This window comes from Pagrus pagrus (assembly GCF_965226575.1).
Source record: "Pagrus pagrus genome assembly, chromosome: 17".
Classification (NCBI taxonomy): Eukaryota; Metazoa; Chordata; class Actinopteri; order Spariformes; family Sparidae; genus Pagrus; species Pagrus pagrus.
Window position 1 is genome coordinate 370,001 of NC_140201.1, and position 26,312 is coordinate 396,312.

Consider the following 26,312-nt stretch of genomic DNA (forward strand, 5'->3'; position numbering starts at 1 on the left):
CTTCTTGGTCCAATCACAGCTCAGCTCTGTCATGATGGCTTGTTAATGGCAATGCTGGAATTTAACTAAGTATATTTACTCAAGTACTCTACTTATTGAGGTACTTTACTTTAATATTTATATTTTCTTCTCCTTTATATGTCAACAACATGTCAGGCTGAACAAAGAGCTCTTTCTTCCTTTCTGCTCTGAATACCAGTTACTGATTATTTACAGGTGTGTACAACACACACACGCACACACACACACACACACACACACACACACACACAGTAACTACTGAAGCAAAAAATCAAACAATAATTAACCTGTTTAACGAGGAGAGACGGAGAGAGAGGACGAAGACAAAGAACAACAAAGGAAGAAAAAGAGGGAGAGAAGGAAAGAAGGAAGGAAATGAAGAAGGGTGACCTCTGACCTCGGCCATTGTCGCGGATCTCCTGGATGACGGACTTGTAGTTGTCGTTGATGACGTGGTCACGGATGGAGATGTTGTTCTTCCCGAGCTGCTCGTACAGCCCCTCCACGGCGAAGTAACACGGCCGGTCATCGTTGGCGTCCTTGTTGTCGCTGAAGATGAGCATGGCTTGCTGCCGCCAGCCAAACGTCTCCTGGATCCTCACGCCCAGCTCGCCCAGCTTCTTGTGGGTAGGGCCCGTGTTGGTGACCGCCGCGTAGAGCTCGAAGCCGATGGCACGGGCACCAGCCGTCACCATGGGAACGTCCCAGTGGGTGGTGAAGCGAGCGACGGGCGAGGAGGAGTAGTCGCAGCCGGGGCCAATGAAGGCCCAGGGGTCGTGGGACAGCTTGAGGTCGACGGCGACCAGCGGCGCCATGGAGTCGGAGCAGAAGCCATCGCGGTTCTCAGAGCTGCCGTGAACCAGCTGGAGCTTCAGGCCTGGCAGCAGCGAGGGGTCAGAGTTCACCCGCCGCACCGCCTGGTGCAGTGCTGGTGCAACGCGAGGCCATGCCCACGCATAGTCAGTGTTAGTCAGAGGCAAGATGGCTGCCAGAGTCACCTCCTGAAGATCCTCTGTCGCGTTGTCAGCAGAGAGAGACGACTCAGCTGATTGGATGAGGATGAAAGGGAGGAGCAGGAAGGGGCGGGGCCAACATGACAGCATGATGACGAGGAGTCTGTCTGTCTGTCAGAAGAGCTGCAGGGAGAAACACACACATACTGAGGGCAAAACTTTTGCACACATACTTCCTGTTACTGTCGAAGTTTTAATGATGGACCCCTTCAGGAGCAGTTGGGATTTCTGGAAACTCAGTGTATCGCTATGGACCACAAACAGCTCTGTATGTACCCTGTTAACTGATCATCAGAACTGGTCCTCTGAACTAATCATCAGAACTGATCCTCTGGACTGATCATCAGAACTGATCCTCTGGACTGATCCTCTGGACTGATCATCAGAACTGATCATCAGAACTGATCCCCTGGACTGATCATCAGAACTGATCATCAGAACTGATCATCAGAACTGGTCCTCTGGACTGATCATCAGAACTGATCCTCTGGACTGATCATCAGAACTGATCATCAGAACTGATCCTCTGGACTGATCATCAGAACTGATCCTCTGGACTGATCATCAGAACTGATCATTAGAACTGATCCTCTGAACTGATCATCAGAACTGATCATCAGAACTGGTCCTCTGGACTGATCATCAGAACTGATCCTTTGAACTGATCCTCTGAACTGATCATCAGAACTGATCCTCTGGACTGATCATCAGAACTGATCCTTTGAACTGATCCTCTGAACTGATCATCAGAACTGATCCTCTGGACTGATCATCAGAAATGATCATCAGAACTGATCCTCTGGACTGATCATCAGAACTGATCATCAGAACTGATCATCAGAACTGGTCCTCTGGACTGATCATCAGAACTGATCCTTTGAACTGATCCTCTGAACTGATGATCAGAACTGATCCTCTGGACTGATCATCAGAACTGATCATCAGAACTGATCATCAGAACTGGTCCTCTGGACTGATCATCAGAACTGATCCTTTGAACTGATCCTCTGAACTGATCATCAGAACTGATCATCAGAACTGATCATCAGAACTGGTCCTCTGAACTGATCATCAGAACTGATCCTCTGGACTGATCATCAGAACTGATCATAAGAACTGATCATCAGAACTGATCCTTTGAACTGATCCTCTGAACTGATCATCAGAACTGATCATCAGAACTGGTCCTCTGAACTGATCATCAGAACTGGTCCTCTGGACTGATCATCAGAACTGATCCTCTGGACTGATCATCAGAACTGATCATAAGAACTGATCATCAGAACTGATCCTTTGAACTGATCCTCTGAACTGATCATCAGAACTGGTCCTCTGGACTGATCATCAGAACTGATCCTTTGAACTGGTCCTCCGAACTGATCATCAGAACTGATTCTCTGGACTGGTCATCAGAACTGATTCTCTGGACTGATCATCAGAACTGATCATCAGAACTGGTCCTCTGGACTGATCCTCTGGACTGATCATCAGAACTGGTCCTCTGGACTGATCCTCTGGACTGATCATCAGAACTGATCATCAGAACTGGTCCTCTGGACTGATCCTCTAGACTGATCATCAGAACTGGTCCTCTGGACTGATCCTCTGGACTGATCATCAGAACTGGTCATCAGAACTGGTCCTCTGGACTGATCCTCTGGACTGATCATCAGAACTGATCCTTGGGACTGATCCTCTGGACTGATCATCAGAACAAACAATGAATCTGTATGTTCTCTAAACACCAACAGGAGGAAACTGTGTGTGTGTGTGTGTGTGTGTGTGTGTGTGTGTTTATGAGCCATTGTTCTGCAGCTTCAGTCTTATGTAAGAGTGAAGAAGTACACACTGACATAGAAATAGAACTGACAGAGAGGTCATCACCGACAGCGTAGAAACAGACAGTATAGAAACAGACAGTATAGAAACAGTCAGTATAGAAACAGACAGTATAGAAACAGACAGCATAGAAACAGTCAGCGTAGAAACAGACAGCGTAGAAACAGTCAGTATAGAAACAGACAGTATAGAAACAGACAGCGTAGAAACAGACAGCGTAGAAACAGTCAGTATAGAAACAGACAGTATAGAAACAGACAGCGTAGAAACAGACAGCATAGAAACAGTCAGTATAGAAACAGACAGTATAGAAACAGACAGCGTAGAAACAGACAGCATAGAAACAGTCAGTATAGAAACAGACGGCATAGAAACAGTCAGTATAGAAACAGACAGTATAGAAACAGACAGCGTAGAAACAGACAGCATAGAAACAGTCAGTATAGAAACAGACAGTGTAGAAACAGACAGCATAGAAACAGTCAGTATAGAAACAGACAGTATAGAAACAGACAGCGTAGAAACAGACAGCATAGAAACAGACAGCGTAGAAACAGACAGCATAGAAACAGTCAGTATAGAAACAGACAGTATAGAAACAGACAGCGTAGAAACAGACAGCATAGAAACAGTCAGTATAGAAACAGACAGCATAGAAACAGTCAGTATAGAAACAGACAGTATAGAAACAGACAGCGTAGAAACAGACAGCATAGAAACAGTCAGTATAGAAACAGACAGTATAGAAACAGACAGCGTAGAAACAGACAGCATAGAAACAGTCAGTATAGAAACAGACAGTATAGAAACACAGCGTAGAAACAGACAGCATAGAAACAGTCAGTATAGAAACAGACAGCATAGAAACAGACAGTATAGAAACAGACAGCGTAGAAACACAGTATAGAAACAGTCAGTATAGAAACAGACAGCATAGAAACAGACAGTATAGAAACAGACAGTGTATAAACAGACAGCATAGAAACAGACAGTATAGAAACAGACAGCGTAGAAACAGACAGCATAGAAACAGTCAGTATAGAAACAGACAGCATAGAAACAGACAGTATAGAAACAGACAGCGTAGAAACACAGTATAGAAACAGTCAGTATAGAAACAGACAGCATAGAAACAGACAGTATAGAAACAGACAGTGTATAAACAGACAGCATAGAAACAGACAGTATAGAAACACAGTGTAGAAACAGACAGTATAGAAACAGACAGCGTAGAAACAGACAGCATAGACACAGACAGCGTAGAAACAGACAGTATAGAAACAGACAGTATAGAAACAGACAGCGTAGACACAGACAGCGTAGAAACAGACAGTATAGAAACAGACAGCGTAGAAACAGACAGTATAGAAACAGACAGCGTAGACACAGACAGCGTAGAAACAGTCAGTATAGAAACAGACAACATAGAAACAGACAGTATAGAAACAGACAGTATAGTTGGTCTGATGGTTGGTCTGATTATTGATCTGTTCTGTTGGTCTGATTATTGGTCTGGTTATTGATATTGGTCTTTAAGTAATTGTATCGTACATTAAATTACTGTAATATTCTATAAAATCACAGTTTTACATACTTAATGTCTATAACACTGTTTAACTTACACTGCATTATATTGATTATATATAACAACTTTATTACTGCTATATAGTTATTGTTGTCTTATTTAGATGAACATACTTCATGGTTCCGTATTATTACTATGTGTACTTCCTGTATGGTATATTTATACTCTAATGTTGTATATTATTCAGTCTCGTCAGACTGCAGCGGTGACATCCCTGTACGTCTTCTTAATTGTGATAAAGTTTAAAGATTTAATCTGTTAATCTGCATTAAATGGACTCTATCTTCACTCGACATGTTGTTGAGTGGAGTTCTTTAATTATAACAAATGTTTCCAACAAAGTTCAAACCAGAGAAATCCACGAGTTCCCTCGAGGTAACGGAGAGTCTCATCTGGTCATCAGAGAGTGAGACCAAACATAATGTGAAGAAAACTTTAACACACTTTGTCTGAGTCACAGAGACAGATTTTCTTTGACAATGAAGACAACAACTCCCATGATACAGAGCGTGGGTTAGGAAAGTTACAGAAGTAACTTTAGTTACATTATGTTACTAAATGATGTTAGTGAGTTAAAATAACTCAGTGTTGACTGATGAACCACATCCTGTTTGTTTTATCTCACGTCACCTGACTTCCTCCTTTGCAGCTGTAATAATCACTACAGCCACCAGAGGTCGCTGCCTCACAAACACAACAAACAGACGCAATAGACATAAACACAACAAACAAACACAACAGACACAACAAACATAAAAACACAAAAACACCAGTAAAACACAAACAAACATAAAAACACAAACAGACACAACAAACAGAAGCAACAGACATAAACACAACAAACACAACAGACAAACACAACAAACAGACACAAACATAAACACACCAGACAAACACAAACAAACAAACAAACAAACATAAACACAACATAAACACAATAGACAAACACAACATAAACACAACAAACATAAACACACCAGACAAACACAAACAAACAACAAACATAAACACAACAGACAAACACAAACAAACACAAACACAACAGACACAAACATAAACACAACAAACAAACACAACAAACAGACACAACCAACACAAACACAACTAACAAACACAAACATAAACACAACAAACAAACACAACAGACATAAACCCAACAAACATAAACACAACAGACATAAACACATGAGAACTCACAGAATATCTGCAGAGTAATCTAAAGTGTGATGACAGATGGAGACAACAAGTTAAGGTTAAAGTTTACCTGCTCACAGCTTCAGTCCAACGTCCCTCGTGTTCACAGGAGAAGAAGAAGAAGAAGAAGAAGAAGAAGAAGCGGGCGGATGTTTCCACAGCAACAAACCGGAGAGAAAATCAGCTCCCACATACACACACACACACACCGGGGTCTGTTCACACTGGAGGACCACCGGGAGGCTCGAGCCCAGCGACACGTTTCCGGTTCAGTCCGGTCCGAAGAAAACGAGTCCAAACGTCCCGGTTACGACCCGGTGACGTTCAGGTAACGTTGAGGTACCGACCCGCTCTGCTGTCGATGTGCAGCTCCACACAGGCACCGCGGACACGCGCAAACATGCACGCACAGAGAGAGGAGGGGGCGTGTAGAGGGCACGAGGGCAGTCACGATAATGCTGACTGTGCAAGTGCGCGTGCACGTCTCTGTCCCTTGCGAACCGGAGGGGATATTCAATTACCCTGATGAGACCCGTGTGCACGTGCGCGTGTGAGTCAGTGCCCCCCGCAGCTGATTTATTGTTTTTCAATAAACAAATGAAAATCGATCAGTTATTGATTATTGAGCACATGCTGTTACAGAGACACTCATCAATATTAATCTGGTGACACATAAACTGTACAAATATAGTTAATTAACTTTACTTAATAACACTGAAATGTTTGTAAACATGTATTAATCAGTTGTTTTAAAGTTATGGCTGAAGTCTATAAACATTAGTACTGACGTCATAAAGTGTTTTATTATGAAGTTGAATCTATGAAATAAACTGTTTTCATTTTCAGTCCAGTAAAGACAAAACGTGATGACGTCATCAGAGCTCTTGTGTTCCTGCACAGGTCAAACTGAACTGTATTTATATTTTATATTACTGTCCCGTCTGTCAGAATGTTTGTTCTGTAAACATGTTAAATTGAGTGAAATCCCTCAGAGGTTTGGTGCAGGTTGCGTGTGACTGAAGCCGCAGAGCAGAGGGCGCCCCCTGCTGACTGTCTCTGTAATAAACTGGAGGTTTGGACCAAACAACGTCCACATCTTCACAGCAACATGTATTTAATATGTATTCTTTCACTGTATTAACATCTTGTTGCCTCGCTGAAGAACTGAACTCTGGCGTTTATTCTATAAACACGGTAAATAATTAATTGTGTACAGTTATAATTGATCTGGTGCTCAGTCTGTGAAGCGTCGTGGTCTCGCGCTGAGTTAACGAGATGGTCTTAGAAAATGGCCGCCGTGCTCGGTCAAGGATTTTGGGAGTTCTGGAACTAAAATGATGTGAAACTCAACCGAAACTGTTTTAACTCGAATGACTAAACATGTTTTCACACGTTCATCAGCAGACTCACTAAAACAACAACATGAGACCAACAATCAGAATGTGTTCCACTTCACAATCAACAAGCTGCTGTTAAATCTGACTTTTTCTTAATGAAGTTTTGAATGGTTGGATTTTTATAACAGTGGAGTGTGTGTGTGTGTGTTCATCAAGTTAATGAACAACACACACACGACCCACTCAGTGTGTGTGTTTTAACAGGATACACCCGGTGGACCAGGAAATCGCTTAGTAACACACACACACACACACACACACACACACACACACACACACACTCTACTTCTTTGCACCTCTTCCTGGAAATGACCACCACACACACAGACACACACTCCCCCTCTTCCTCCCACTCTCTCCTGTTAATGAAAACACTTGTTTGTCCTGACTGTAAATGTCGCCCTTGAACGCACCGTGCAGACTCCAGCTGAGCGCCGCCATGGCCGAACGTTACAGGAAGTGACCGAACTGACGTCAGCAAACGAGAAGTTGTTTCTCTCTGAGCTTCTTTTATCTGAACAACCTGAGAAGAGTCAGCTGACCTCCAACAGCCAATCAGCTGCTGAGAAGAGACAAACACATAAACGCCTCAGAGATGATTAATTTAGTTTGATTTAATATAAAATAAGAGAACAGGTGAACCAGGTGAGTCTGCACCTGCTGAGAGTTTCTGTCTGAGGTAGAAAATATTTAAATCTTTATTGACATTTCAATTTTACACATTAAAAACTTTCATTGATACAGAAAATCATTCCAAAGCTTTCAGATGATCCAATCGGATCTGAGCCAACGAGATCCTGTTCAGACTCAAGAGACCACGCTGACATCACCTGAGTCCACGCTGACATCACCTGAGTCATGTGACTGCCGAGACCACAGAAGAAGAAGATTCATGTTTCTTTAAGTCAGGACCCGGTCCTCCCCGACTCCACTGTTAAAATGTCTTCATTCATTATTTTATCAACTGTGTCAAAGTTCAGAGTCCAGCTGCTGGTAAGATGATCTGGTTCAGATCCGGTTCAGGTCAGAGCCGGTTTAGATCAGAGCCGGTTCAGATCAGATCCGGTTCAGATCAGATCAGGTTCAGGTCTCTTTGACTTTCTGAAATCAAACTTACATTTTCTGTTGAGTTTTCTGAATCGGTTTCACAGTTTAAGTCTCAGTGCTGAACAACTCGGTCCCTGCAGATGGACCTGGTCTGTCTATGTGGTCCCTGCAGGTGGACCTGGTCGCTCAATGTGGCTGATCTTCAGGTGGTGGACCAGGTACTCCCTCCTGGTGAAGGTCCTCCTGCAGAGTCCACAGCGGTGCGGTCTGTCCCCGCTGTGGACCTTCAGGTGTCTCTCCAGACTCTCCTTCCGGCTGAAGTCCCGACTACAGAACCCGCAGCGGTACGGTTTTTCCCCGGTGTGGACCCGTTTGTGGATCTCCATCCTCTTAATGGAGCTGCACTTCTTCCCGCACACGTCACAGGTGCTGCCTAGCTCTTTGTGGGACCGCAGGTGGTCTCTCAGGACCTCGGTGGACTCAAGACAATCCCCGCAGGCCCCGCACCGGCTCTCAGGCTCCTTGCAGTGGTTCTCTGCATGCCGGACCAGAATCCCCTGAGTGTAGAAGGAACTCCCGCAGATCCTGCAGATGAAAGACTTGGCGGGACTCTGGAAGGGGGCCCTCTGTCTGCGGAGGCTGCAGGACATCAGGTCCTGGTCCTGAGACGTGTTTCGTCTGATGTGTTTCCTCAGAGTTCGACTTGAGCTGAACTCTCGACCACAGCTGTCGCAGACCAGAAGCTTCTGGTCGACAGGAGGACCAGTCCCAGATCCCCCAGTCCTCTGGAGACCTGGTCCCAGCTGGGCATCATCACTGTCTTCAGTACCTGAGTCTAATTGGTTCCTGTGGTGGTCAGACTCCGCCTCCTCTCTGTGGGACTGGATATGATAGGACGAAGAACTGCCCTCGTCCTCGTAGCTGTCCAACAGCCAATCAGGACTCTGTGTGAACTCTGTGACAGTGTCGTCTGGTCCTGAAGCTCCACCCTCCTCCTGTTTGATGTGCAGACTGAAGCCCCGCCCCCTCACCTGCTGCTCTTCTTCTGTGCTAAAAGCATGCACGACACCTGGAGGATAAGAACAACAACAACAACATCATTAATAATAATTAAATGTTTCTTGATCCAATAGAATATTTAATGAAAACACACACACACACACACACAGTCTGTTACTGTACTGACCCTTATCCACTTCCTGTTTGTTGACAGCAAGTTGAGGCCCCACCCCTTCCTGAGAGAACTGGATCTGATTGGACAAAGAATTCTGCTCTCTTTCAGGTCTCTCCATCAGCCAATCAGGACTTTGTGTGAACATGATGTTGGACCCCTCTTCTCCTGAAGTCCCGCCCTCTTCCTGTTTAATGCGGGGACAGAAGCTCCGCCCCCTCACCAGCTGTTCTTCTTCTGTGGTGAAAACCTGCATAACACCTGAGAGACGAGAACAGATCATATTTAGACGTCATTGAGACAAAGACAACGGTGTCATCATTTCACACTCCTGTTCCTTCTCCCTCCATGTGTGTGAACGGTGTGTGTGGGTCTTGTCGATGTGTGTGAACGGTGTGTGGGTCTTGTCGATGTGTGTGAACGGTGTGTGGGTCTTGTCAATGTGTGTGAACGGTGTGTGTGGGTCTTGTCGATGTGTGTGAACGGTGTGTGGGTCTTGTCAATGTGTGTGAACGGTGTGTGTGGGTCTTGTCGATGTGTGTGAACGGTGTGTGTGGGTCTTGTCGATGTGTGTGAACGGTGTGTGTGGGTCTTGTCGATGTGTGTGAACGGTGTGTGTGGGTCTTGTCGATGTGTGTGAACGGTGTGTGTGGGTTGGGGTTGGGGTTAGACTCCATCATCCATTTTATCATCATAAAACACTTTGTACGAATCAACTAAAACAAAATAAGACTAATAAATAAATAAATCTTCCTGGTTCATGTTTCCACTGTTCAGACAACGAGCTCCAGCTCTGGTTTGGTCACAGTAACAGTTTAATTAATCATTATGTATTTATTATCCATTTCCTTTGTACTTTCTACATGACTTGTATAAAGAGGTTTTACTCAACTTGTATTGGTTGGTTATTAGTTTATTTTGTGTCTTTAACTGTTTGTGTTGCAGCTTTAATAAGAGAAATGCAGCTCAAAAAATTATTATTATTATTATTATTATTATTATAACTAATAATGCTTCAACAGGTACCTCTTTGTGACGCGACAGCGACATCTGGCGGGAAAAAACAGCTACGTCATCCACTGAGCGGACATTTTCTAAACACACTGACCTGCTGCTCCGTCCTCCGGTCTGTCCTCCGGTCTGTCCCCGGCTCGTCCAGTCGTCTCCTGCAGTCTTCTCTGCCGGTCCAGTTCGTGTTTTAACCGGAAAACTTCGTGCTCATATTCGGCGATCATTCTGGCGAAACGGCGGAAGATGTCGTCAGTGAACGCGGAGAGCCGCTGGTCCACAAACAGCCGCAACACGTCGAGCTTCGACATGTCTGAACCGACAGAGACACAGAGACACTGAGACACTGAGACAGACAGAGACACTGAGACACTGAGACAGAGACGAGAAGCTGCTGGAGGTTTAATGTCGGAGACCGGAAACAGTCAAGTTCCAGTACATACTGAGATGGCGGCAGACCGGAAGTCTTCACAATAAAAGTACCACAGAGGCGGACAGATAAACGGTTACTATATTAATATTAATAATAGTTTTAAGTTTCTGTATTAGTTAGTTCTCTGTTCCATCAGTGACGTCATCAGAACCTGAGACAGGAACATTAATCCTATAGACTGTTAGAACAGAGACCTCTGTAACTTTGTTCTGATCACTCAGGTGACAGAACATGTTGTGGACCTGATGATCACATCTGTTTCAATAAAGTTTATTTTAAGTTGAAAGAACAAAAACATTTAAGTATTTCTGTACAATTTTACTTCATTTACTCCCCAAAAAGAAGCTTGCTCATCATAATGTATCATAACCAGCTGTGTGTGTGTGTGTGTGTGTGTGTGTGTGTGTGTGTGTGTGTGAAGTGATGCTGGCTATCATGGACAATGTCTCTCAGTCCTCCACAAAACTCTGGACAAGCAACAGACTCATTCAACCTGCTGCCATCAGACTTTACAACGCACAAATAATCTTAAATTATTATTACTGTAAACACCACCTTATCCTCTCACACCTTATGTTCCACTTTACTCCTCAATACCTCAGCATTTTATTTTATCTTATTTTATAACTACTTAAGCATTTTATTGTATATAGTACTTTATTGTTCTTTATTGTTTCTATATCTGTCCTTGTATTTTGATTGTATTTGTACTTGAATGTACCTGCTGCTATGGATTAATAAATCTATCTATCTATCTATACAGGAAACTCATTCAAAGACCACTAAAACATTTCAAGGACCACCTTGAACTCATTTCCATGTCTCCCTGGAACATTTGAAGCTTCCTCAGAGTATAAAACTCTGTGGCCCCAAGAACATTTCAAGGAACATAGAAAGTAAATAAAGGCCCTGAATCTTTTAGGGCCTTAAAGGACCTCTGGAATCTATTCAATGACATTCAAGGACTCGCTGGATCATAGCAGGATAGAGTGCGGCGCTGCAGATCTCAGTTTATTCATTAAGAAGAAGACGGTGCTGAACACTGATTCTGTTCATCACAGTATTAATAACTGGACTGAAGCTTAAAGCTGCTGTAATCAACATGGTTGATGAGCTGACGGAGTCTGTCAGTGAATCAATATATTAATAACAATCACTTTATTACATGATGAAAACGACTCGGTCTGTTTGTGATTAAACCTTTTGGACTCAAAACATGAACATCAGTTTATTTTGGTCTCATCATAACAAATTAAAACATCTGTATGATATCATGATTTTAACGATATCACCCAGCGTATTTATTAATCTGTCCACAAAAACATCGTGAAAAAAGGAAAAGATTATTATTTGGAGAACTTTCCTGAACATCAGTCAGCCCTGCAGAAAGTTCTAGTAACGGAGCGGCACCGGCTGATCCATTAATTGATTTCTTCATCAACTGATGATCGTTTTACTCATTGTTATGAACTGGTATGTGTGTGTGTGTGTCTACAGCTGAATGAAGTCCTGCTGCAGGGCGTCCTGACTCCTGATTGGTTCCTTGGCAGCGCAGACGTCCATGTGGACCTTCATGTGGACGTCTCGGGAGCGTTTCTCCTGGTAGCTCTTCCCACAGACGCAGCAGCTGTAGGGTTTCTCTCCGCTGTGTGTCAGCAGGTGTTTCTTCAGGTCGTTCTTGGTGACGAAAGCCTTCCAGCACAGGTGGCAGCTGAACGCTCGCTCCTTCTTGTGGAAGCGGATGTGTGTCTCCAGGTAACCTTTGGTGCTGAAGCTCTTGTTGCACAAGTTGCAGGTGAACGGCTTCTCGCCAGTGTGGGTCAGCATATGGGCGTTCAGCCCTCCCACCTGCCTGAAGGCTTTCCCGCAGATGCGGCACTGGAACGGTTTCTCTCCAGTGTGGATCCTCTTGTGGACCTCGAGGACGTGGACCGATGCCAGGCTCTTCCCGCAGGTCTCACAGGGGACGCGCTGGGCTGGTTTGTCTCCAGTGTGGTTTCTAATGTGCGTGGTCAGAGCGCAGTTATCGATGAACGTCTTCCCGCAGAACTCGCAGATGTACGGACGCTCGCCGCTGTGGATCCTCTTGTGGCGCCGCAGGGCACCAGGGCGAGGGAAGGACTTCCCGCAGACCCCGCAGCGGTACGGTTTGACGCCGGTGTGACTCCTCATGTGCGTCTCGATGTTCTGGTAGGTTTTACCACAGATGTGACAGATCTTCCCAGCGTCTCTGTGGACCTGCAGGTGGTCCATCAACGTCTCTGACGGCAGTAAACTTTCCCCACAGACACCACAGGAAGACTCTGCTGAATGACTCTTGGCATGTTTCCTCAGACGACCTTTACTCTGAAAGGACTCGGCGCAGACTTTACAGCTGTGACACGTCGGCATCGTCACCTTGGTGACAGTTTCAATCTTCTCCGTCTCAGGTGTCAGACGCTTGGCGTCCTCGTCCTCATGGACGTCTGATGAGTGACTTCTGCTGTGAGTCTTTAAGGCGCTGCTCTCGATGAACTTCTTCCCGCAGAGCTGACAGACGTGAGGTCGCTCGCCACCGTGCAGCTTCCTGTGGCGCCGCAGCGCTCCAGGTCGGGGGAAGCGTTTGTTGCAGACGCTGCAGCGGTACGGTTTGATCCCTGTGTGGCTCCTCATGTGCGTCTCCATGTTCTGGAAGCTCTTCCCACAGATGCTGCAGGTGCCACTGGTCTCTCTGTGAGTCCTCAGGTGAGTCAGCAGGACGTCAGGTGAATCCAGCGTCTGTCCACACACGCCGCAGACGCTCCGAGTGTCCCTGCAGTGCGTCTCAGCGTGTTTCCTCAGGAAGCCTCGGCTGTGGAAGGCGTCGCCGCAGACTCTGCAGCAGAGTGAGGACGAGCTCTGTCTCTGTCCTCTCTGAGGTCTCTCTGACTGCCTGTCCTCCTCGTCCTCGCTCTGGTCTCCGTCGTCCTCGTCGTGTGTCTTCAGGTGATCCTGCAGCAGCTGGTTGCAGGTGAAGGTGAGTCCACAGATCGGACACACATCAGCGGTCCTCCGGCTGTGGATCTTCTTGTGTCTCCTCAGTGATCCTGGTCGGGGGAAGCTCTTGCTGCAGACGTCACAGCTGAACGGTTTGACTCCGGTGTGACTCCTCATGTGCGTCTCCATGTTCTGAAACGTCTTCCCGCAGATGTCACACGTCCCGCTGCTGCGGCCGCCGCCACTGCTGCCGCCACCGCCATCCGTTTCTCTGTGAGCTCTGAGATGTTTGAAGAAACTGTCTGAGGACTCGCAGTGTTCCCCACAGACTCCACAGAGACGCTGCGGCTCGTCGGAGTGTGTCTCCACGTGTTTCAACAGGTTTCCTCTGTGACGGAAGCTCCTCCCACAGCTGACGCAGCGGTGAGCCGCCGGCCACTCTGATAATGTCACCTGCTGTCTGCGACCACCGCACTGTCCGTCATCTGTCCTATCGGCTTCTTCATGACAGGAGGAGCCGTCACTGCCCCGCCACTCGTTGTCGCTCTCAGCTGCTGAGGCGTCTGAGGAGGCGCCACTGGGCGGGGCTGAGGAGAAGTGGGCAGGGTCAGCCTCAGATGGTGGAGGGTCGTCTGTGTCGGCAGAGGTCACCCTGATGGAGTCTGGAAGAAAATATTGAAAATTATCATCAATGATCCGAATCGCCTCACAGCTCTTGTTACTGCAGAAGTACTCGACTACTCTACAAATGCTCTGTTACAGTACACAACCTGCATTAAAGTGTCACTGCAGGAAAAGTATCAGGAAACTTAAAGTACTTAAAGTATTTACAGTAAAAGTACTGGTTGGAAAAATCATCATCAGTATAGTTGATCATTAAACAATTGATCTTCTGATTATTTCATGTTTACAGCTTATTTTGTAAAGTAATCAGTAACTAAAGCTGTCAGCAGTACAAGTACAAGTACACATGAGATTAAAATACTCGAGTACAGTAACTCTAATTCGTAATTAAATACAGTAATTAGTTACATTTCTCCACTACAAGTTACTCATCACCCTCATACTCAGCTGTGACATCACAACCACAGCTGTGACATCACGACCACAGCTGTGACATCAGTAATAATAATAATAATACTACATTTAATTTATATAGCGCCTTTCAGGGTACCCAAGGACGCTTAACAAAGTGGAACATACAAAACAAAGATTAAAGGGATAAACAAAAGTACATATAAGATAAAGAACTAGAAAAGTTGATTGTTGGGGCTGGACCTAGAGCTGATAGGCCTTATTCAACAGATCGGTTTTTAAGTCTTCTTTTGAAGTTCTCCAGAGAAGAGTGGGCTGTCACACAGAAGGCTGTCGCCGAGGGTTTGCAGTCTGGTGTGAGGGATGGAGAGCTGGTGTGTGCCTGATGAGCGCAGCTTCCGAGACTGGGTGTCGAGGTGGAGCAGGTCAGACAGGTACTGGGGGGCGAGGGAATGGAGAGGTTTATAGGTCAGGAGGAGATTGCGTAATTTGACTGGGAGCCAGTGAAGGCGGATGAGAGTGGGGTGATGTGTTGCCGGGCTTGGTACGGGTGAGGACCCTAGCAGCGGAGTTCTGGACATACTGAGGCCTGTCCAGGGTTTTGGAAGGGAGCCCAGACAAGACTCCATTACAGTAGTCCAGGCGGGAGGTGATGAAGGCATGGATGAGGGTCTCTGCCACGGGTTCGGAGAGGGAGGGCCGGAGTCTGGAGATGTTTTTAAGGTGATAAAAAGCTGATTTGGTGATGGACTCTATGTGTGTGTGAAAGGATAGCGTGGAATCGAGGATGACACCCAGGTTGCGGACTTCCGTGGACGGGGAGATAGAGCAGCCATCCACGTCCAGGAGAAGATCTCCAACCTTCTGGAGCAGCGCCTTGGAGGCCACAACCATGAGCTCATCAAGCCCTCAGCTGTGACATCAAGCCCTCAGCTGTGACATCACGACCACAGCTGTGACATCACCACCTCAGCTGCAGTTGCACCAATGAGTGAACGTGATGATGTCCTGCTCCTCACTAACAGCTGCTGTGATTGGCTGACACTCACGCAAAGTTTCCCTTCTGAACTTTACCGTCCGTCTGATCTCTGCCCTGTGATTGGCTGACCTGTGGTTGCCCAGCAACAGCCAGAGCGCTGTGTCTTCAACATGGCGGCGGTGTGTCGGTGCTCACCTGTGCGGGTCAGCCGGACTACCGGGCTCAGCACGGCCTCCAGAAGCCGGCTCTGCCGCTCCAGCTGCCGCCGGTACTCCTCCACCTCCCGCTCCAGCAGCCCGACGATCCGCCCCGCCGCCGCCGCCAGCCGCTCCGTGAGCAGCAGCCGCAACAGGGGCAGCAGGCGGCCCCCGGAGGCTCCGCTCCGCTTCTCCAGCAGCAGCAGGACCTCCTCCGCCACCCGGGCCAGCTGTTCCGACACCGACTCCGTCAGGGCCCGGAGCCCGCAGCGCGGCGGGACTTCTACCAGAGACATCCCGGTCCGGAGCTCCGTCCCCCGGCCACAGGAAGGAAAACAACCCGGGACACTTCGGGTCAACGAGTTCACACCGAGTGGAGACAAAGAGAGAGTTCCCCCTGCTGGAGCGGAGGAGGTACTGATACCACAGTATCGATCGGTACCAGGACAGATGTTTTGATGCCAGAGCGCCACTTTTTATTCTCTAAGTGAGGAAATAAAATGTTCCGTTTGTTTAATCCGTCTGAATGTTAAAATATTAAAGTGATAAATTAATAAAACTACTCAGTACTACTCTTGTCTTCAGCACAGCTGAGCAGCTGCTCTCTCCTGTCCTTCAGTCACAGCCGCTGTGTTCGGGACCTGATCACCATTCTGCAGCCACATGCCATCACATCTGGTTTGTGCTTAGTGGGACCATCATCTGTTTTTCACCAGGACAATGACCCCGGAGAGTGATGGAGTGCTGCGTCAGATGACCTCCCAGGTAAAAAAAATACTATAATTATACTTTTACAGACTGTACTAAGTACACATTAAGTATGCTGTATGCTTTTTTGTCGCCTTTATGTGTAATTAAGTGTACTCAAGTAGTAATTAAGTACTACTTGAGTACTACTTAAGTACACTTAAAGTGTAAATAGTATGTTAAATTGGAACAACTTTTTACAAACTTTAAGGGCCGGATCTACTACGATCCCAAATTGCTTTCCGGTTTGATAAATTAATATATTTACATTTTCTCCACCCACAACACGCACAATTGCGTGTAAACGCCCCATGTTCCATATTCATTGCTGCAAACGTACTAACTGAATGCAGACGCGCTATTTTACACCTTTGACAGACGCAACCCTTTTTGCGCACTGTTAGTAAATCAGTTCGTACATTTTTTTGCGTGTGCAAGCAGTTTGCACACGTTTTAACACACGCAAACCTTTAGTAGATCCGGCCCCAGGTGTACTAAAGTACACCTGCGCAAGTACACCGTCATCTGATTTGAAATACACTTGCAGTACAATTGTATTAGACCACCAGTATGTTCAAAATGTACTTAAAAGGCCTTAAAATTAAATTGATAGTTGTGTGGGATTGTATTTTTAATGCACTTAGCATTATTCTAGCATGCCTTTATAATACTTAAAGTTTACATCAAGTGCACTCTCTGACTATTTATATTACTTTTCAAGTGCACTATTACGTTAATAAGAATGCATTTATAGTGAAGTAATATCACAATTTAAGCATCAAAAAGGTATTTACTTCAAGTATAATATTATTATACTATAGTGTATTTGAAGTGCAATAGGTGTTGCAGGTATTAGTACTGTATAGTACACTGTGTTAGTGGTACAGAAGTATACTTAATGTCACCACATGCACTTCGATCTACTTTCTGGTACCACTAGTACACTAAAAGTGTGCTACTCAGTTCTATGAAAGAAATCCACTTCAAATTATTGAAAAAACAAAATCAAATTTATTTATATTAAAACACAAAACCTCTCAACCGAGGTATCCAGGCAATTAAACAATGCTGCACGAACATAACAGTTTGTAACAAAATAAAACAAAAAATGCAGTGAATTTACTGGAATAGCGATCACAGATTAACCTCGGCGTAGCCTTCATTCTTGTGCTTCCTTCGGAGCATCGCTGGACCTCACTGACCTCCGTATTTGGGAATTTCTCCCTCACAGCGTCTGTGGAAAAATGAAGCAGGAATTAATACTTGATTTTAGGGGTGGGGGAAAAGATCGATTCACATAAGAATCGCAATTCTAATCATCAACGATTCTGAATCGATTCATAAACTTCAAAAATCGATTTTAAAAAATAAATAAATATTTTTATTTTTTTAATTTTTTTTTTATATTTTGAAAAATCACACAAAACACCAATTTGTGTTATTTGTGTACAGTTTATTTTTGTAACTTCTGGGAGAAAAAGGCAGCTGGCCTAAGCTTTTATTTAGGCAATTTTATTTATGCAAGTTATTTCTTGTACAGTAAGTTTTTATTTGTTTAGCATGAATAAATGTTACCTTTTTTTAATGTTTGCCTTTGTGTGATCACATCATTGGAATCAGTTTGTTTAAAAATCACATTATCTTATACAAACTGTATTGTTTTGATGCCATAATTTGCCTTAACACACTATGCATTGTATCAATTTTTTAATCGAGAATCGTTTCAATCGAGAATCATTTGAATCGAGAATCGATTCTGAATCGAATCGTGAGATACCCAAAGATTCACACCCCTACTTGATTTCACATTAGGTAAAAAAAATACTATACCTGAATTACACTTTTACAGCCTGTACTAAGTCAGGGTTTCTGCAGGTTTGAACAAGTCAAATTTAAGACTTTTTAAGACCATTTTGAACTAAACTTAAGACCTACACGAAGTACGAAACAGCAAGGAAAAATAAAGTCCCAGAATTTCTTTCAAAAATAACTCAATTTATTGCCATTCACAGAGCAACTCAAACTATGAAGAATGGAGTGATTGTGTGTCAAGGTTATTATAGTTTTAAAATGTTATTAGTTTTTATTTTAATTTGGTTTTTCGGTTTGCTTTTTATTTCAGTTGAGTTTTAATTCATTTAAGAAGTGATTAATAGTTTTAGTTTAGTTTTTATCTAGGAATTTAACCTAATTTAGTAAACTCTAATAACCCACACTTTTTAAAAAAAACTGCGCATGCATGCGCACACGCGCACGCACGCGCACACACACGGTGTTCAAAATCCAAAGCACCTCCGCTTTCAACGTCGTCGAGTTGAAACGAAGATGGTTTGAATGTTGCTCGACTGCGAGACGACAGAGGCAGCGCAGAGTTCGGGTCGAGCAGAACTGGACGAACTTGGACCGGGAACTGGTGACAAAAGTGTGTGATAGCGTGACTTCGCTGGAGACTTTTAGAAGCTAACTGGTGTTTATCTGATTTTGTGTGTGACACCAGCGCTTTCACACTAAATGTGCCCAATTTGAGGGTCCTCCTGCAGAGCGTACACTGCGAAACTGGCGAAGTTACGGTGATGAATTCTGACCGGGCTGTTGGCAAAATGCCACTTATGTTCCTGATACTTCAGAAAGAAGTACAACACACGGAGCCAACTGTGACTCTCACCAACAGGTTTCCCAAAAACGAAAAACAAAAAAGGCGATGACGGAAGCGGTAAATGAACGATCATATTTAAGACCTGACTAAATGTAATTTAAGACCTATATGCAAAATATGGACGTATTTAAGACTTTTTAAGGCCTTGATTTTAGATACATGAATTTAAGACTTTTTAAGACTTTTTAAGGATGCGCGGACACCCTGTAAGTACACATTTAGTATACTGTATGTTTTTTTTGTCGCCTTTATGTATAATTAAGTGTGCTCAAGTAGTCATTAAGTACTACTCGAGTACTACTTAAGTACACTTAAAGTGTAAATAGTATGTTAAATTGGAACAACTTTTTACAAACTTTAAGTGTACTAAAGTACACCTGCACAAGTACACCCACCACCTGATTTGAAATACACTCGCAGTACAATTATATTAGACCACCAGTATGTTAAAAATATACATAAAAGGCTTTAAAATTAAATTGATAGTTGTGTAGGATTGTAATTTTAATTGATTATTTGTTTAATTCTTTTATTTATTAATTTTTTGTTATTGATTGGTAATAATTCATAGTAAATAAGAAAATGAACATTATTTATGCAGACAGTGTGGAGCTCATCTGACCTGCCTTTAGGTCAGGTTTTTTGGTGACATCATTAGCTTGTGTTTTGCAATTATGGGATTCTTGTCAGTGGCCAATCGGATATTAAAACCTGCAATATTTGAAAACAAGAATCACCCATAATTGCAGCAACAACCGTCCATTTATGGCAAGTATTGTTTTGACGGCTACCGAGAGTCAAGACCAGAGTGTATCGTGACAAGACAAAGTGTTTGAGGGATGAGAGTCAAGACTGTGAACACCAGGACAAAGACCAGTGCAAGCTCCACATTGCATGACACAGTTAAAACATGGAACATGCAAACCATATACAGGGCTCGAGTCTGCGACCATAATGGTACATTACTGATGATTATTTATCAAACCACCAATGGTCATCCCCACAACAGAACCTAACAAGTAGTCAAATAAACAGGTAGTCAAATAAAATCTGGGTCTCGAATAAACTCCCCGTGCGTATATAATTTGCATGCCAACAAAGTATAATGTATAAAATTGTTATAAATCTTGGGATTTATAGAGAAGAAACAACTTTATGAAAAGAAAATATACATATATCAATATACAACTGAGGAGTGAAATCAAATTTCTTGTGTTATTAAATAATGTAACAAGAAAGAAACTGTACCTTTGGAGGAACTGTTGAGCGTTGTCCCACTGGGTTGTGTATGTTGCAACAGTAGTTACTCCCGAACAGCAGGCAGGATGGCTCATAAAGGATGGAGCGGGGCAGCGGGGCCTCACAGAGGATGAAGTCGGGCTTGGGGTCTTCACAGGGGACAGAGGAGAAGGAGAAGGGCTGGGAGTCCTTCTAGCCACTAAATTCAGCTTTACTGAGGCCAACTGTGCTCCACCAAATCATGATTTAGTGAACTGGAAAGGGAAACAATAATGATGAGTTAATTTTATGATGCAACGCATACAAACAATTCATACAAGACATTAACTACCGTGACAATATTCACCATAGCTAAACTTGGAGGGGGCGCAGGAAAGACTGCTGGGCGCATCATCAGTTGCATCAAGGGCTGAGACTGAGACCACAGGCTGGACATCAGCAGGAGACTGAGTGGCAGGCTGCTAAAACAACAGCATTATGACATGTGCTGTAACAGCAACAGCATAACAGCAATGTAAACAGACATGTGAGATGCAATTTTTCTAAAGCTCACCTTAACAGTGTGAAATCCACAACTAGAGGCCATGAACCCTCTAAAGAGGGTGGTCTGTCCACGGGCCTGCATGGGGCGTTTCTCAATCTGAAACAGTCAGAATTGTATTCAGCCTGGAGTGAGACACTCAGTGTACAGTCCATGTTCAGATTAATACTATCTGCACCATCAGAATGACTATTTCTCATCTAGTGATATGCATGGTCATGAGTAATAGGTGGATGTTTTGCTGTACTTTACCTTCTGGGAGAGATCATGCCATTTGCGCTGCCTCGGGGCTGGTCTGTTGCCTCCTCCAGCAGGTCAAACCCCAGAGCTGGCGAACGTCCTCAGTCTCACCATCCACCTCCCCTACTCCCATTGCTTTGTGGCTCTTTGGTTTAGTGCTCATCTGAAGACAACATGGAAATAATAACAGCAGTTACAACTATGAATCACAGCATAGACATAGTGTGCTGAACAAGTGTGTAGGTCCTGTGAAATTCTGTGCAATTACCACATTTACAGGCAATATTTTTTGATTAATGCTACACAGCATTTTATCTTTATATTACAAAGTTGTGCTCACTTCTGTGCAATTATCCAACCACGGCCATATCTATCAGTGAGAGGCGTATATCATGTATACATTTATTTATTTTGATTTCATTTATCAATTAATCAATCTTTCCCTCTACTTTTGACTCTTGAGCTGCTATTACAAGTTACTGGTGTAGGATCAATACAGGTCACGTTATCTTGTCGCGTTTGCATTCAGATACTGTACTGACGTGACTATCCTGTATCTGCAGACATGAACAGCGTTCATACAAGCTTCAGGTTGGCTGATGAGGGCCGTTATCTCTTGGAAGTAGTTTAAATTAAAGCTGTAGCTGCTAATGTTGGAGAGCTGCAAGATTTGAAAGTGGCACCTCATCTTAGCCCCGCCCCCTTCCCCCCCTCCCGTCACTGCTCCGTCCAAAGCCCCGCCCCCATCAGACAGTCCGTCAGCAGGGCAGAGGAGAGCCGTTAGCATTGGGCTAATACAAGCTACACAAGTAGCTAAGTTGGCTAACGTTACATATTTCATGAAAATAACAAATCCCCCCGAAGTAAAACAAATAATTACCTGTCCAACAGGAAGACAGCAGCCTCTGCATCACTTCTGGAGCTACTGTAGCTGCATCTCCTCTGCCACTGTTCTCTCCTGCTAACTGTGCTAACTCTTCTTCTTCTGTTGTTTTATGGCGGTTGGCAAACAGCTGTTAGGTGCATTACCGCCACCTTCTGACCTGGAGTGGATCTCCTGCTAACTCCATATGTAGCGTGCTGAATATATCCGGCAACACGTGACACGTGATGAGTGCAGCAGGGAGGAGGGGGGACAGAGGGGGGGTGCAGGCAGGACGAGACATGAAGGCCTCTGATTGGTTCCTTCAACTCGGACCGAGAGGCAGGGATTGGTCAGTCTTTACAGGCCTGCAGCTGCCACAGAGGTCTGACTTATTTCAGTCCTTCTTCTGAACACATTATGTTGGACTACTCTCAGGGTGGGAAGACCATTTCACCCAGTATAACAACAAGTGTTTCTGAACAGGATTACCAGCTATACCTTTAAAATCATAAACTAAGCAGCTAGACGACCGGTTAACATGTACAGTAAACCAGAAGACTGTACAAGTGTACTAAGCAAAACAACTGAACTGAATGTGAACAGGTAAACACGTGTTGACCTACGGTCCCAGACCGGACGGGAGAGCGCAGGGGAGTCCGTTTTCCTCCTGCGCTGGAGCCGGTTAGCTTCAGGGCTGGAGCCGGTTAGCTTCAGGGCTGGAGCCGGTTAGCTTCAGGGCTAACACCCTTCACTTCACTTTGCTGTCAGACAGCAGTTGGTAAAACAATAGGAGAGACATTACGTGGTCTGGAGAAGCTTGTGCGTTTATTTGGCCACATACTGAACTGCACATGCACGGCTAACCTCTTCCTCTGCTCTGCTAATGTCTGCTCCAACCTCGCTTCACTACACACACACACACACACAGACTCTACACACATACACACTGCTCCTCTTCATCATGTAATATTACACTGTGCTACTGAAGCACATACACACAGGCATAACGCTGCCGCTACCAAGAGCAGTAATAACAGGTTAACTTACAGTTACAGTAGCTGTAAGACTGAGTTAGCTAACGTTAACGTTGGTTATCTGGCTACGATGACTGAAGTTGCTGAAACACGTCATGACTCACCAACGAAATCATAAAATTAGTGTGACGAATGGAAATATAGAATGTATGACCATTCGATCAGAAAATAAAAACACTGAATGTACTTACCGTGAATCAGAAGTAGGCTTGTGCTTGCTTCGCTTCGCAACGTCCGAAGACATTAGCAGGTCAATAGCGTTCAACAGCAACGTGACCAGAATGAAGCGCCATGAATGGTGGAGCTCAAAGAGGCGGAGCTGAGCGCAGTGCGCTGATTGGATGGCAAAGATGCAAACGTTGCTATTTGAATTAGGCGCCTTTCTTCCAAACAATATTTTTTAAAAATCCCTGCTCAGATTGACTATAATGTACTGTAACAGTGAGTTTTTTCCATAGGCTAAATAAACTTATATCTTTCTGACAATCAAGTATTTGTGCATTAATAGATAACTGGGAATGAAATGAAAACAAATGTACTAGCACATACAGTAATTACTACTTTCATGTTTCAAGTACTACACTAAATTACCACTGTTAGAACTATTTAATATACATTTTATGAAGAAGTACGGCTTAAAACAAACTCAACTTCATTTGCACTTTTTAAAGTGTACCTAAATTCATTTCCAATTAAGTGAAACTAAAGCGGACTTTAATAAAGCATACTAACTGTGTATTACAAATTACTTGAAATCAGTATGCTTTTATTATGAATTCTAATATACTACTATAAGTACTTTGAAATAAAATATACTTAGTAAAAGTATATTTTAGAACAATTTAAAACAGACTTACATTTAAGTACATTTTTAATAAGTGTGCCTAAGTTCACTTCCAATGATGTTAAATTTAAGTATACTAACTATATATTACAAATAAATATGCTTTTAATAAAAATACTAATCTACTACTATAAGTGCTTTGAAATAAAGTATACTTTGTAAAAGTATATTTTTAGAACAATTTAAGATACACTTACAGTGAAGTACACTTTTAATAAGTGTACCTAAGTTCACTTCCAAAAAAGTGCAAATTAAGTGCACTTTAATAAAGTATATTAACCGTATATTACAAATGACTCAAAAATAAGTACACTTTTAATGAGAAAACTAATCTACTACTATAAGTGCTTTGAAATAAAATATACTTTGTAAAAGTATATTTTAGAACAATTTAAAATAGACTTACAGTGAAGTACACTTCTAATAAGTACAATAAAGTACAACTTTAATTATTGCATAACTAGTATGTTTAATTTTAGTATATTAAAGATGAACTTAATCACATATATTTTAAAGTACACTTTCTAAAATTATAAGTATTGGGGGAAAAAAATCGTCCTGGCGGCCTTCGATTTACTCAACAGCGCCACCTGCTGTTGTGGAGTGCGAATTACAGGACATTTGTTAGAAAGTTTCCTGGCATTTGTGTGTGGATCTGCAAGGTGGAAAATTAGTGCCAAAAGTCACGTGACAGTTTTTCGTACTTGTATAATTGTTTTTTGTACTTGAAGGTTGTTCTGTTTTTGTACTTGAAGGATTTTTTTTGTACTTGAAAGATTTTAGTTTGTACTTGAAGGATATTTTTTTGTAATTGAATAAATATGTTTTTTTGTATGTGTAAAACATGCTGTATTTGTTTCTGAAGCATGATGTATTTTTGTTTGATAGGTAAGTTTCTTATTTGCAAAACAAAATGCATTAGTTTGTGAATGATGTTTTGTATTTGCAAACCACACTGAGTTTGTCTGTGAATCATTAGGTGTGAGTAAAACATGTTTTGTGTGTTTGTGAGGTTTTGGCATGATTTTAACTCCGTACCTTGAGACCACACCTGATTTGCAAATGTGTGCTCTTATGAGGAATTCTATTCAGGAGGTTGAATATTTTTGAGACTGCATTAGTCATTAGTCATTTGGATAAAATCCTTGTAATATTAGTTTTATTTAACTATTTAAATTTTGCCAATAAACCTTAAATGCAGTGGGGGGTGAATAATTTTGATTGCAACTGTATAATATATCTTATTATTATATCTGTACATATAAAATAGTCAGTACTCAACAGTCTCTTGACTTGAAGAGAAACATTCTCATATTTAATCAGAATTAGAATTCCTTATTAGTCCCGCAAACGGGGAAATTTATATAACATTAATATAATTTCAGTAAAATAATTAAAGAAAATGTGAAATAATTAAAATCTGAAAACTAAAATTATTATTATCATTGTTATTTAACTTTTATGTAACAGGAAGTGGTCTGAGACTGAAGGAGACGTCAGCTGACAGGCACCAGAAGAGAATAATCATCTGAACGGACTGGCTCTGTCTCCACAGCAACAGCAGCTGAGGCTCATGGGTAGTGTAGTGTTCAGAGACAGTGAAGAAACTTTGAACAGCAGCACACTGATGACAACAGGAAGTGATGTAACAGCTGTTTGAGTCTAAATACAGTCAGGAGCATTTATTTTGAAGAGGTTTCTCATTTCCTGTTGGAGCAGCATCATCTTCATCTTCATCACTGAGACTCAAACTGATCATCAGATTCATTTCTTCTTCAGGTGAACAGGTGAGAATCAGGCAGGTGAACAGGTGAGAATCAGGCAGGTGAACAGGTAAGAATCAGACAGGTGAACAGGTGAGAATCAGGCAAGCGAACAGGTGAGAATCAGACAGGTGAACAGGTGAGAATCAGGCAGGTGAACAGGTGAGAATCAGGCAGGTGAACAGGTAAGAATCAGACAGGTGAACAGGTGAGAATCAGGCAAGCGAACAGGTGAGAATCAGACAGGTGAACAGGTGAGAATCAGGCAGGTGAACAGGTAAGAATCAGACAGGTGAACAGGTGAGAATCAGGCAGGTGAACAGGTGAGAGGTGCTGAAGGTCTCCATCAACCATCAGGAGTATCGGTATCGGTACTACGTTATTACAGCAGTACTCGGTACTCGTTGGTCGGACCACAGCCAACTCAGAACTCTGACTTCTTTTTGATCTCAACTACAAACCTGTAAAGTTTCATCTTGTTCTGTTGTGACAAAATAAATCCAGACAGA

At 43.3% G+C, this 26,312-nt stretch overlaps 3 protein-coding genes and 2 long non-coding RNA genes across 8 annotated transcripts in view; 1 reads left to right on the top strand and 4 right to left on the bottom strand.

Moving 5' to 3' along the window:
- npr1a (natriuretic peptide receptor 1a) overlaps positions 1 to 7,226 on the bottom strand; it is a 31,356-nt gene extending 24,130 nt beyond the window's left edge. Inside the window, exons 1-2 of one of the 3 annotated variants that reach the window (XM_084379939.1) lie at positions 5,723 to 7,216; positions 419 to 1,157 (exon numbers count right to left, since the gene is read on the bottom strand). In XM_084379939.1, the coding sequence (XP_084236065.1) occupies positions 419 to 1,124 (706 nt within the window). In that variant the 5' untranslated portion in view covers positions 1,125 to 1,157; positions 5,723 to 7,216. Of the gene's footprint in view, positions 1 to 418; positions 1,158 to 5,722 lie in introns of all 3 variants that reach the window. The other 2 variants (XM_084379940.1, XM_084379941.1) reach the window with 2 other exon arrangements.
- Positions 7,227 to 7,716: 490 nt separating this feature from the next.
- Positions 7,717 to 11,120, bottom strand: LOC311273082 (uncharacterized protein). Its single transcript, XM_084379959.1, has 3 exons — positions 10,376 to 11,120; positions 9,283 to 9,528; positions 7,717 to 9,165 (listed from the first exon to the last, which is right to left on the bottom strand). Exons 1-3 carry the CDS (start codon positions 10,584 to 10,586, stop codon positions 8,252 to 8,254), a joined length of 1,371 nt encoding a protein of 456 aa, XP_084236085.1. The 5' UTR covers positions 10,587 to 11,120; the 3' UTR covers positions 7,717 to 8,251.
- Positions 11,121 to 11,693: 573 nt separating this feature from the next.
- Positions 11,694 to 16,179, bottom strand: LOC311273069 (uncharacterized protein). The gene is made up of 2 exons (XM_084379942.1): positions 15,873 to 16,179; positions 11,694 to 14,325 (listed from the first exon to the last, which is right to left on the bottom strand). Exons 1-2 carry the CDS (start codon positions 16,168 to 16,170, stop codon positions 12,200 to 12,202), a joined length of 2,424 nt encoding a protein of 807 aa, XP_084236068.1. The 5' UTR covers positions 16,171 to 16,179; the 3' UTR covers positions 11,694 to 12,199.
- A 90-nt stretch (positions 16,180 to 16,269) lies between these two features.
- Positions 16,270 to 26,226, top strand: LOC311273092. The gene is made up of 3 exons (XR_014624633.1): positions 16,270 to 16,361; positions 16,494 to 16,639; positions 25,511 to 26,226. It is a non-coding gene; the product is annotated as an uncharacterized lncRNA (long non-coding RNA).
- LOC311273093 lies at positions 17,434 to 23,901 on the bottom strand. Of its 2 annotated transcripts, none has more exons than XR_014624634.1 (6): positions 23,388 to 23,901; positions 21,310 to 21,460; positions 21,070 to 21,156; positions 20,863 to 20,974; positions 20,526 to 20,770; positions 17,434 to 17,855 (listed from the first exon to the last, which is right to left on the bottom strand). It is a non-coding gene; the product is annotated as an uncharacterized lncRNA (long non-coding RNA). The 2 variants fall into 2 exon arrangements; XR_014624635.1 differs by lacking the exon at positions 23,388 to 23,901 and adding an exon at positions 22,178 to 22,768.
- Positions 26,227 to 26,312: the final 86 nt, after the last annotated feature.

Coding starts and splice junctions, on each gene's coding strand:
- LOC311273082 (XM_084379959.1), bottom strand. CDS start 10,586: ATGTCGAAGCTCGACGTGTTGCGGCTGTTTGTGGACCAGCGGCTCTCC. Junction 9,529..10,375: donor ACCGGAGGACGGAGCAGCAG/GTCAGTGTGTTT, acceptor CTCGTCTCTCAG/GTGTTATGCAGGTTTTCACC. Junction 9,166..9,282: donor CAAACAGGAAGTGGATAAGG/GTCAGTACAGTA, acceptor CTTATCCTCCAG/GTGTCGTGCATGCTTTTAGC.
- LOC311273069 (XM_084379942.1), bottom strand. CDS start 16,170: ATGTCTCTGGTAGAAGTCCCGCCGCGCTGCGGGCTCCGGGCCCTGACG. Junction 14,326..15,872: donor AGTCCGGCTGACCCGCACAG/GTGAGCACCGAC, acceptor ATTTTCTTCCAG/ACTCCATCAGGGTGACCTCT.